At 36.5% G+C, this 12799-nt stretch overlaps 1 protein-coding gene across 1 annotated transcript in view; it reads left to right on the plus strand.

The window, feature by feature from the left end:
* The window catches only part of USP7 (ubiquitin specific peptidase 7 (herpes virus-associated)), a 41742-nt gene that overhangs the window by 14657 nt on the left and 14286 nt on the right, over window positions 1-12799 (plus strand). The window contains exons 6-18 of the mRNA XM_010019024.1: window positions 1455-1585; window positions 4376-4430; window positions 4927-5007; window positions 5104-5194; window positions 5961-6043; window positions 7013-7122; window positions 7995-8151; window positions 9256-9400; window positions 9988-10118; window positions 11205-11339; window positions 11526-11627; window positions 12311-12416; window positions 12689-12781. Of these exons, the coding sequence (XP_010017326.1) occupies window positions 1455-1585; window positions 4376-4430; window positions 4927-5007; window positions 5104-5194; window positions 5961-6043; window positions 7013-7122; window positions 7995-8151; window positions 9256-9400; window positions 9988-10118; window positions 11205-11339; window positions 11526-11627; window positions 12311-12416; window positions 12689-12781 (1420 nt within the window). The remainder of the gene's footprint in view (window positions 1-1454; window positions 1586-4375; window positions 4431-4926; window positions 5008-5103; window positions 5195-5960; window positions 6044-7012; window positions 7123-7994; window positions 8152-9255; window positions 9401-9987; window positions 10119-11204; window positions 11340-11525; window positions 11628-12310; window positions 12417-12688; window positions 12782-12799) is intronic.

Here is a 12799-nt window from a genome sequence, read left to right on the forward strand (position 1 = left end):
TTTGAATATAAGGGATTTTCTTTCTTTATGAAACCTTTTGATATTTTAGTAAAATTATTTTTACTTGTTACTGTAACTATTCTGCTGATATTTTGTATTATTCCAAGCATTTATGTTGCTGTACTTTTGAAAATTTTTGTGGATATTCAGAAGTGGAGTAGGAAACTGGCCTGCTAACTTCTCAACAACTTTCTTTGCCTTTTCTCTTTCTTCCTTTCTTTTTTGTCACTCCCTTGTGTTCTTTTTGCATCAGCTTTGTCTTTATCTAATGGCTGGCTCATCTGGTTACCATCATCTCTGTACAGAGCTTTCATGTAACAATGAATGTGTTTCCCCAACAATTCAGCTGTGTACTGGAAGTATTACCCTTGCTCTGTATATAGGGAGCTGAAGTGAAGGATAAGTTAGAGGTGCTGGACACCTGAATCTAGGTTGGTGGAGAAGCAGAGTGAGAAGTACTGAGATCCAGTTAAGCGCTTTACTTGTAGAAATGTATTATTCCCTGTTACTTCATAGGCAAAAACTCGGGTGGCAATTTTTCTGTTGCTTAACACGTTATTTTCTTATATACTACTTAATATTGGAGTCCTTATTTTTTCATGTGTTGTTACCTAATCTCCTTCCAGAATTGTGTGTTTCCTTTTTACACTTAGGCTTTCAAAATGAGCATCTCCCTGTAAATACCTTTTCTTTGCTGTTGCTTTTCTTTAGGTATATTGGTGTATGCTTTTTAAAAGCAAATCTCATTTCAGTGCCTATTGAACTCTCTTAATCCCTCTTGGGTCTATTTGTGTAATTTCTTTGTTCTCAATCCCTCCCAGATCAGTATAATCAAAGAAGTGAATTGTTAAGCTGTTTATTTGCTGGACAGTGATGACGTTAAGTAGAAGTGAATATATTGGGGAATCTCAAAAGCTTCCTCTTAACATCCTTCTCCTCTATGTGGATCATTTCTGTTTTTGTTTGCTTGCAGCCCTTTATCGTTTCATATGTTTTTCTTTGTTGTTTTTTTCCCACATGCACTATAGGTTATAGTATTCACAGGTAGCCTTAGCTTTCTGCTGTAGCTTGGCTATTTTCAAAAGCCTGTAATATTGATCTGTATATCTGGTTTCTACTGTGATGATTGTGTAGACATGCCAGGAGTGATATGTTGTTTGAAGGTGTTGAATGCTTTAGTGCATTTACTTTTCTAGGGTGGAATAAGAGAACTAGTTAGATAAAATAACCATGAATGGAGTCTGTTCTTCACATCTTTCTAACCACTGTGTGCTAAGAAGAGTCATTGCAGACAATTAATGTTTTTACACTATAGGATGAGATTTTTTGTAGTCTTTTGGAGCAATGGTTAAATGGAGTGATATGAAGGAAATCACTGAAGAGGAAAGAATGCATTAAACAGTATGAGCATTAAACTTTCCCTTAGATACTAATGGAACTAAATGCTTTTTCAGGCTGTGTACATGATGCCCACAGAAGGAGATGATTCATCCAAAAGTGTTCCTTTAGCATTGCAAAGAGTGTTTTATGAGCTGCAACATAGTGACAAACCAGTTGGAACGAAAAAGTTAACAAAATCTTTTGGGTAAGTTGCAGAAATTTGGACTATTTATTTGGCTATTACAGACTTCATGAAGCTTTTCTTTTAAAGGGTTTTATTTAAATCAGGCTGGTTTTAGAGAGGTGCAGTGAAGTGTTAATGTGTTTGTTAATGGCTAACTTTCCTTAGTTTACTTAAATAAGTTTGTATTTTTAGTTACTAGCAAAGACAGCTGATCCAAAGGTCAGAATTTTTTGGGGGGGAAGGGGAGAGGTACATGAACATAGCTGGTAGTAGCAGGGTTATAATTTACCTGGTATCTGAAAGTTGCATTACACATTTGACTTACGTAGAATTCAGGACAAAATATGTTGTTGAACCCTTGTAGTTCATGTGTTGTTGTTTGGGGTTTTTATAATTTAAATCCATTTTCAATTTAGAGAAATGGCAGGAATTTACATTTTTCTATTGTTCTGCATTGATGACTGTTGTAACATTTTCTTATAGCACATCCAAGATGCATGTATTTTTGCCTATGCACAGTTTAGAAGCATTTAGTGCTATATTCTGCTTTGTGATTTAAAGCTTAAGAGGAGTATCTGTTGCATGAAGTAAAGGTGTTTGAGCACACACACAAAAGTAATTCTTCACATTATCCTCATTCTAACATCCTCTTTTCCTTCATAAAACAACTACAAAAAGGGCTTGAATTATATTTTCATTTTTGCCTAGTATCCAGTTCAGTGACTGGTGGTTTTTTTCCAGTCTGGTGGTACTTCTTGTGAGACAGTGTAATTTTAAAATTACAGAGTGTAATTTTAAATCTAGAGCACCTAGACATGGAATTCTAGAATTACACAATATAGCTGCGTTGAGGATGTTGACTTTTTTTTCTTTACTACCTTGATGTTTAAGCTGAGCACAAGTTAGAACAGAAGATTAAGATTAGCATAACCTCTACAGTCCTTCTTTTTGCATGTCATGTAAGCAGGGAGTAGGATTTTATCAAAAACTGTTCTAAAAGATCATATTTTCATTGCTTTGCACTGTATTTGTAGACTATTGTATTAATATTGACAAGCATTTTATTTAAAAACAAGTTGGGAAGTTTGTATTGTCATTTTCATATTGTGTCCATCCTGCATGTTCTGCTAAAGCTTATACTAGTGCTCTATACTGACAAGACTCTTTGTAACATTGCATCATTATAACCTTTAATTTTCACCTGTTGGAGAATTTAAAAATGAGACCACCTCAAACACCTCAGTGTTGTATGTTTACCTGGTCATACCCTCTTCCTATTAGCACACTGTGTATTAAGTTTATTTAGTTTATTTGTGCTGTCCTGTTACACTGGAAGGATTTGATAATACCGTAAATATTTCGTCTTGACTTAAGATCCAACTGTGTCATCTTTAGTAGCATGAAAAGACTTTTTCCAAGGGTGTTGCAGATGCTTAATTTTTTATCTGAGAGCAAGGTTTTAGAAGTGTGTTCATGCCTGCCTTCATTCTTGGGAAGGAAGTTTAGATTATGCTTAAAGATTTGGTCTTTTGCCCCATATTAAATCAGAGAAGGGTTTCTGACCTTGAGAGGTCTACCTACATGCTGGGCATTGAGAGTTTCTAAGTAAGTTTGGTTGCTTTCAGTAGGAAGCAAATCCATTGTCTGAAGGAACCCCATTTTATCCTAATATTAGTATGTAACCTTTAAGCTGGCTAGTATTTAAAGCCTAGGGAGTCAGGAGATTATTTTCCATTCTTCATTCTTAATTATGCAGCAGGTCCCTTCCTTCAGCTTAAGTGTGGGCCACTATACAGTTGTTTTGGCACACTTTTGGGAGTAGTACGCTGCCCTGTGACAGTGGCAGTGAGTCAGTGAGAAGAAAATGGGAGGGAAAGGTAAAGTTGGTATTGTTCCTGATCACCCCTGTGATTATGGCTTCAAGAGTTGGGGTTGAACTTCATGTTAAAGCTGGAGCCTACAGTAAACATAGGTTATCTCCTATGGCTAGGAATGATGACTTGAAAATTAGTTGTCAGAGACTTAAAAAGCATTCTTGAGTTTAGGTTAAAGAGTTCATAGGATAAAATATTTCATATGGAAACTATAAAACTACTTTATGCTGCTTTTTTCATTCGAGGCGGCAGTGCTGAATACCCTTGTTGCAGCATGCCAGGCTGTTGCTCTCGCCCCTCCGTTCACATGACTGTGTTTGCACACAGACAGTTCAGGAAGCTGGATGCCTCCTTGGGTCCTTGAAGGCACTGTGCATTCAGGATTAACTGTTTAGATGAGCACAAAGGAGACAGTATTTCCTATAAATCCATTTACTTCTTTTCGTGTGCTGCAATAATCCCTGAACACTATTTGACTGCACCTGAAAGGGCCCTCAGAAGAGAGGCAGCTAGAAGCAAGCTTCTGTGGAATCTATTCTGACAGCCTTGAATTGGTCCCAAGCCTTTTCCTCAGAGGTTTTTGACATGAACTGAGACTAAGTTGTGGACTGGAAGAAGAATTCTGCTAGCAGCAGCCTGCCCGTGGCCTCTTTGGCTGGCTCCAGCTGCCTTCCCAGTGCCTGTCCCCAAATCCACAGAGAGGGAAGGCACTTGGGCATATCCAGCTGTCAGAATGTCCCACAAGTTCACTGCCTCTTCTGTCTGCTGAGTAACTGCTGCAGGACTAAAAAAAACTGTGCATCAGCCAGTACTAAATCTCAGTCTTTACATCTTGCAAAGTATTACATTCTTGATCTGCAAAGAAATCACAGAAAAGTCTTTTGAGCTGTAAGTTTTCTGCATAATATAGTAATTTGTATTAATTTGCCTTACAAAGGTGGGAAACTTTAGACAGCTTCATGCAACACGATGTCCAGGAATTATGTCGAGTGGTATGTTTTTACTATTTCTTACTAAACTGTGGTTTGTCTCTTGATATTGTGTATACATAATATAACATAGTAACAATCCTAGCAGTACTGGCATGTACTGATTAATTTAAGCTAGGTCTCCAAGACGCAGAGGGTTTGCCTGGGTTTATTTGTCTTTTTTTAAGAATGGGATTGATGTGGCCTTTTGTGGGTGAGGAATTTATAAAGGATAGAAAAGGCTGAAAATAAAAGGATTGTATTCTCATGGTCCTTGTATAGCCATGGAGAGAAATGTAGTTTTGAAGATGCAAATACATTGTTACATTTGTGAGTTTTTTCCAGGCTCAAAGGAACGTAGCAGTGCAGTTTTTAGGGGGAAGACAAGGATTTAAAGGACTATAAAGGAGATGCCAATAAGAGTAGACTAATATTTCATTTTTATGTAGGTGACTTAATCAGTGAAGTAGTCACCAAAACCTGCAAGTTTATCCTATGTAAAAACTAATTTTTCTTTCAGCTGCTTGACAACGTGGAAAATAAAATGAAAGGCACATGTGTAGAAGGCACTATTCCTAAATTGTTCCGAGGGAAGATGGTGGTATGTATTTAATCCTTTAGGGGGGGGTTATTTAAATAATTTAAATTAGGTGTTACTTTATACATTGAAACTGTATGTTTCTCTTGTTATTTACAGTCTTATATCCAATGCAAACACGTAGACTATCGATCTGAACGAATAGAAGATTATTATGACATCCAGCTAAGTATAAAGGGAAAGAAAAATAGTAAGTCATATGCACCAGTCAAATACTTCAACGTGTTGGACATCTTTAGTGCCTGTTGATTTCAGATGGGTTTCCTGGTGCTCAGCACTTTGAAATAGCCTTGTTTTAAGACACCTCATTGAAAACATTTTCTGCAGAAAATGTTTTTTGCTTATGTTACCTTTTATCCCTTCTTCCATTTCTCTTCCTCTCCAATTCTCTCACTGATATGTTTTCATAAAACTATGAATTTTAGGAGTTTTCCTGGTGCTTACTGTGCTGTGGTGGTAACAGTAGAGTCACAATAGGTTATAATTTATGTATGAAGTTGAACTTGGAGGAAATAAATTCTCCTTTGGACCTGACAAGTAAGCAAATAAAAGAAGTGAACTAATTGGAGCAGCATAACAATGATCCCTATCATCACTTTACCAAGTACTTGGCAAACAAGACACGGAAAAGGCTAAGTAAGAGTCTAGCAAATGGAATCATCTAGCCTTGATACTTAACAGTTGCAAAGTGAGAACGGGAGATTTGGCAGACAGCTGTAACTATGTGATTCAAAAATCTGTTGATATTCTCATTTGCAGTGATAGCTCCTACAGTCTGGTGCATTTTGTGACATTACTAAGTAGTATGAATTTTTAATTTCAATAAAGACAAATATTCAAACATGAACTCATGTTTTAATGTTGTTTGATTAACACATTGTTAAGCCCTCAGGCTAGAGTTCACGTGCATTTTTCTTCCTCATTCCCTACAATTCCCTCATCTTATTTTCTTTTAGTTTTTGAGTCCTTCATTGACTACGTTGCAGTGGAACAGTTGGATGGTGATAACAAGTATGATGCAGGAGAACATGGCTTGCAGGTATTCTTCTAAGTGGTTTTTAAATTTTATTTCTCTGTCCTTGATAGAATAAGAAAGCTATGGTGGCCAAAAAATGTTGCAAAACCCATTCTAGGTTGTATCAACTGATTTTGGTGGTGTTTCTCCTTAGACAACCTTTTATGTAGCTCCTCTCAGTATCTGTTAGATTTCTTAAAATGGAGCTTGGATTTTAAAACAATCTAATTAGCAGTGAGTTTTATTCTTATACATGTGTTGTAGTGACTAGAATGCTGAACTTCTCTGCTGACCTCAGGACTGAGAAGTTCTTCCTTTAAGAGAAGTCTGTTCTTCTATGTATCTTGTAAAATAATGGCATGTCTCTTAGAGTAATGTTAGAGAGTCATTTTTGTATCCCCAACAAGAACACCACATGAACCCCTGGAATGTTGCACATTTGTGTGTGTGCACGTATTTCTTAGCTTTTCAGCTGTACTTTGCTGCACCCACCGCAGGAAGCTGAAGTCCCTTACAAAAAAATGTGTTTTACTAAAGCTTATTTCTGCAGCTTCCGTATACCAGGTTTTGTCAGTGATGTAGTATGTATTCTTCAGCTGTTCTTGGGAAGGTGCAGCATGGTAGCCACATACTTGTTTGCAGGATACAACGAATGTGAAATCTTTAGTTGATCAAAATAGAGTTTTTGCCTTTGTATTCTCTTTTAATGTTGTTTATACAGATAATCTGCCCTTATTGCAGTGAGGTGATCACATATGCTTGTATGAATGGCCTAAATTTGAGTTGTAAGTGTTATTGGCATAGCTCTTGAGAAGGTTGGTGCAGTGTTACAATAGTTAACTTCCCCCCAAGGTTTGAACCATTCTTTGGTGCACATTGTGCTGTCAAGCCTGTAAAATAAAAGCCCACAAGGAGAGCGTCTGTAGCAAACAAGTATTGAGAGTTGCTAAAAATGTTGCAGTGTCAAATGTCTGTTTCCTTTAAAATGTCTAGGAGGCAGAGAAAGGTGTGAAGTTCCTAACATTGCCACCAGTATTACACCTACAGCTCATGAGATTTATGTATGATCCTCAGACTGACCAAAACATCAAGATAAATGACAGGTAACTTCTGGTGGCGTGTTTGTTGTGCTTTGGGGGGGTGTTGGTGTTCACTGTAGCATTTGGACCTGTGAATGTATTTTACCAAAAGGACTCTGCCAAAATCCTATTTTGGATTCAACTCCCAGGAGGGTGTGTGCAGTCACATGTGGTGGAGATCCCCAAAAACTGCACTGATTTTATGTTCAGGTTCTGAATAACAAATTCGATACTTAAAGAGTTACTTGTAGCTGATGTTTTGAATACAAAACAAGTAAATGCATCTTTTAACACTTTGTGGAATATTCTTTGTGGCACGTGTGGGAAGTTGCTGCATTCCCATAGGCTGTCACCAGGGTAAGTAGGATGAATAAGTAGTCCTTTGCTTTTGCCATTTTATTTCTGTGCCCGCTCACTGTAAGTAGAGGCTGGTAATTTCTCAAGGAGATGCATTGTTGATTGTAAACCAAATCTGTATTGCAACAATTTTGGTCTTGCCAAGAAAGGTTGACTACAGCAGCTGAAAGACATCTCAAAATAATGTTCCAGTCCAGTGTTACCTGTGCTAGGAAAGCTGTATTTATGTACTAGAAAATAACAGCTTCTGAGCTTGTTTCCTTGACACAGTGAATCTAAACCAGTGCTATTTCAGTTCAAGTACTCTTACTCTTGTAACTGAGGGCATACTTTTTCAGAGGTGCTTATGAAGGTTATTCCATATTAAACCAGTATAAAATCCGCCACCGTAAGCAGTGTATCCTGGATAGAAATGGCATTGTAGCAGTAACTTGTTCAGGTTTTGCAACATGCTTTAGGAATAAGTACTGATGTCCTTCGTAGTAGCATGCATCTGTCTTAACTATGAATATGACTGTCTTACTTCTTTTCGAAACTAGGTTTGAGTTTCCTGAACAGTTGCCACTAGATGAATTTTTGCAAAAAACAGATCCTAAGGATCCTGCAAATTACATTCTTCATGCAGTTCTGGTACACAGTGGAGATAACCATGGCGGACATTACGTTGTTTACTTAAATCCAAAAGGGGATGGCAAAGTGAGTATTGAAAAGCACCGGAATGTATTTGTGCTTTGCAAATACTTGTGGGTTTTGTAATGGGAAAATCTTTGTTCTTTGAATATTTGTTCCCTAACAGGCACACTCACCTCATCACACAGTGGGTTGACTTCTCCGTTTAGTTCTTAGCTTGGTACTCTTTCATTTGGTGCCTGTTCAAATGTATTTGGAAAACTTAGTTCTTATTTACAAAAAAGAAAAGCCAACAGCCCACTTGTCTAGGTTTTGCTCCTTAGGGAGGAGCCTGCATTTGGAGGCAGTAAAGCAATCAGTTGCCTTCTTAAGAGGAGCAGCTTCATCGTTGCTATTACAGGTTTTTGGCAAAACACTTTTAACTAAGGGAATCCCTTCAGCTGTGTGTGTATGTGTTGAAGTTCTGCAGTCAGATTTTATCCAGCGTTCTTTGTTAGGCTGACTTCATGCTGAAGCAAATACGAATGTTTCAAATGTTGCCATGATTCGGAAGTTCAATAGCTTTGCATGTCCCACTGTTACAAGTTTAGGTGAATTAACTGTATCTGTTGTTTATAGCTCAGATGCCTCTTCTCTTAAGTTGGCTGTGCTTGTATGTATATGTCTGTTCACAGTAAAAGTAGAAGTCAGTTTTTGCTGTGAGTTTCTTACTGTTTGTCTTTGATTCTTAATTGGCTTTATTGTTTTAATTGAAAATTTGCTGTAAATTAAATGTACAAATAATTACTAGATATCTTGTGCATCACTGCTTTTTATATTACTTTACAAGAAATAAGGTCAATTTTCTGATTCATATAGAAATGTTAGATATTTGAGTAACTGTTTCAAGGTAAAATTTGTCGAATAATTATTGGGCTTTTGATATTCAGTGTAAAATGTTCAACTATTTCAGTAAAGGTTTGGTATTTACAGCCTGCCTTACGCTGAGCACCAGTAGCAGGTAGTGCAAATTATACTGAACTAGGGGGTTTTTTTTAAACTCATGCCGCTTGGAGAGCTGTTTTAATTACTTCAAGGAGACCTGTCAGAAATAGGAATAATTTACCATTCAGCATACACATGTTTTTGTGTGGTGTGTAAAATTGTATTTTTGTAAAATTTTCTCTCTAGTGGTGTAAATTCGACGATGATGTTGTATCACGATGTACAAAGGAAGAAGCGATTGAACACAACTATGGAGGTCATGACGATGACTTATCTGTACGGCACTGTACGAATGCCTACATGTTGGTTTACATCAGGGAATCCAAATTAAGTATGTATACTCGCTGTGTGTTCCAAGTTAGCTTTACATACAGGGATTTAGGGCTATATTTTACTTATGGATTCTTGACAGTCTTTCTATGCAAAGGGACTTCATTTGTTGGTGTTAGAATTTATAGATTCTGTGGCCTTCCTGTCTTTTGGCAAGTATGTGCTAATCTAGACGTCTTGTCTTAGCACAGTAAGGCAGGATTGTGTATCTGCAAAGTGCCCAGCCTTGGGTTTTAAAGGATGGAAAAAATATTGAGCTACCTTCAGTGATGGGAACTGAATCAAATTAATTACAAATATGTACATACTTGTATAAAAAAAAAAATTGAGTGGCACTGAATATTTTTTCTAACTCTGAAATGCATATTTAATTCAGAAGTCTGTGATAGATACTTCATGGAAGTACTACATTTTGGCGTGGGATAGAAGAGGCTTCTTTTGCCAAAATATGTTGATATCAAACCATGGGTTTAAATAAAAGATGAAAAAAGCTGGTTTTGACTTCAAATCAGAGGAAAGTCAAATGTGTCTGAAGAAAACCCTGTTTGATATAAATCTTGAAATGACATCTCAAAATCTGCTTTGTAGGTGAAGTTTTGCAGCCTGTCACGGACCATGATATTCCTCAACAACTTGTAGAAAGGCTACAAGAAGAGAAAAGGATAGAAGCGCAGAAGAGGAAGGAGAGGCAGGAAGCTCACCTCTACATGCAAGTGCAGGTCAGCTTTTGAAACAGATCAAATTGCAACTACCTTACCATTAAAATTCAGAATGTTGAGCCACCAAAGGCAAACCTTGTTTTTAATTATTTAAATTTGTGTTTGGAAGTAGCGTTTAAAATGAAATTACAATTTTAGTGCTTGTAAGTATATTTACATGTGCTATTAATCCTAATGAAACACACAGTAATGTATGTTGTAGACATGTCTGTTTTCTCTAGAAGTTATGTGCTTGCAAGTAATAGTAAGTTCAGGTGAAGGGAAGAGGACCAGGTTATTTTAAATGGCTCCCTGCCACTGCACTTTTACCTCCTTCAGGAGTTATTTTCTAAAATTAGAATGTATCTACCCATAGGCTGCAAGCCTGGACTACTGCCAACCTGAGCTCATCAAGTAGAAGCAGAAGGAGAGAGTGCTTATATTTGCAATTACCTTTTTGGAAAAGCCAGATGGACTAGATTGTTATGAATTGCCTTAAGGAACCCTGTTTATGGCTCTTTCCAGAGCCCACCTGGCACAGGAAAATAGAACCCATTTTCCATTTGCCTCCATGCTTCCTTCCATCTTATTTCTGGTGCTCATAAGCACAGATATCAGTGAAGCTTAGCTTGTTCTACACTGCAGTTACACTAGAGCTGTTTTCAGTGGAGAGACTGGCAGAGTTGCACAGTTTGTCTTTCTCTTAACCAAGAATGCATGGGAGCTGTGGGAGATCTAGGAGGCATTTTAGGCCAGCCTCCTTGCATTACAAGAGTAGAATAATTATGTAGCCTTTTTTTAAGTGCCAAGATTGTTAGAGCACATGTTTTCAAGATTGAGATCTAAGCACAACTGGTTTTAATTGTGCGAGATTTGTAAGAATTACTGTATTTTAATTACTTACACTGATTTGACTATCAATCACAATTTTAAATAATTCATTAGAGTCTGTATACTTGCAAATTTTCTTCATGAGAACATAAATTTTGTTAGCACTGTGCCACTATACAGAGAGCCAGTGATGTTGCATAGTAAAGCATCATGAGAAGCTACTACATTATGCAGCTAAGTTAACATGAATAGTAACCTTTAAATGTGATTTTCCAGATAGTGGCAGAGGATCAGTTCTGTGGTCACCAAGGCAATGACATGTATGATGAAGAAAAAGTAAAATACACTGTTTTCAAAGTATTAAAAAACTCCACACTTACAGAATTTGTTCAAAATCTCTCTCAAACAATGGTAAGTTTTCTGAGCTGAATATCTATGTGTATTTTATTACGTTAGGATTGCTTTGTGGTCTTTATCCTCTCCAAGTATTGGCAGCAGTAATAATTTGGACCTTTTAAAATAGAAGAACTGTTTAGGTTTAATAAAAGTATCGTTGTCTGTTTGTTTGTTTCCTGTCACAATTTCTGTTTATTTTAGGGATTTCCCCAGGATCAAATCAGATTATGGCCAATGCAAGCTAGAAGTAATGGAACAAAAAGACCTGCAATGTTAGATAATGAAGCAGATGGCTGTAAAACGGTAAATATTGAGGACATTATTTCTTTAAATGTCCCATGATTTTTAGTCGCCTAAGAATCTGCACATTTGGGACATTGGAGTTTTCAGAGGTTTAATTTAACCTGTATCTGGTAAAGTTTAGTATTTGAGAAGACTTGAGATTTAGTGGATTGACTTGGATGGGAGGCAGGAGTGTGGTCTGTGATTAATCTTCCATGAAGAAAAAAAAAAGGATAATTACTTTTATGTCAGATTTCAAACAAAAGTGTCTTTTTGAGTCCTCCGTTATTTGGGTAAAAACCTGGATTAATGAAATGTGTTGCTTAAATTGTAAAACATTGAGTTAAAATACCACAGAAAACAGTGATTGGTTTCACTGTCCTGTTACTTCTCTAGAAGTAATTTTCTTGCCATAATAAAAATAGCTGTAAGTATATTTTTTTAAATGACCAAAAAAATAGGTCAGTTTTAAATAAAACCTATCATTTGTGCTTCATTGGAACTTTTTTGGTGTTTTTATATCTGTCATTGTTTCTCTTAATAAACTTCATAGAATTCCTGTCATTATTGCAACTAAAAAAAAAAATAAATCTCCCACTCATAGAATGTCATAAAGTTCTTGTATCTGATGAAAATGCAGATATCTGGTTATATATTATATTTCCCAGAGATTTTTTTTTCTTCTTCTGTATCTTTCTATATAGATGATTGAGCTCAGTGACAATGAAAATCCATGGACAATATTTTTGGAAACAGTAGATCCAGAAATGGCTGCTACTGGAGCAACATTACCCAAGTTTGATAAAGATCGTAAGCATATATGCTAACACTTAGTAAATACAAAATACATTTATGTTGAGTATGTCTCAGAAAATTCACATGTTTTCAGAATCGCTGGAAAAATTTAACTGTATAAAGTTGGCTTATAAAAATCAGCATTTAAGAATGTTCTTAAGGATGCTGATCAAATTAATAAATCAGGCATACCTTTCTTACAGTTCAAAGAATACTGAGGTCGTATCCCCACCCTCACTCTCCAAATAAGCCTTACTTCATTTTAAGTCTTGTTTCTTAATTTGTAGATGATGTAATGTTGTTTCTGAAGATGTATGATCCGAAGACTCGGAGTTTGAATTATTGTGGACATATCTACACGCCTATATCCTGTAAAATACGTGAGTACTAAAATTCAA

The sequence above is a fragment of the Nestor notabilis genome, unplaced genomic scaffold, assembly GCF_000696875.1.
Source record: "Nestor notabilis isolate BGI_N333 unplaced genomic scaffold, ASM69687v1 scaffold11107, whole genome shotgun sequence".
Lineage (NCBI taxonomy): Eukaryota > Metazoa > Chordata > Aves > Psittaciformes > Psittacidae > Nestor > Nestor notabilis.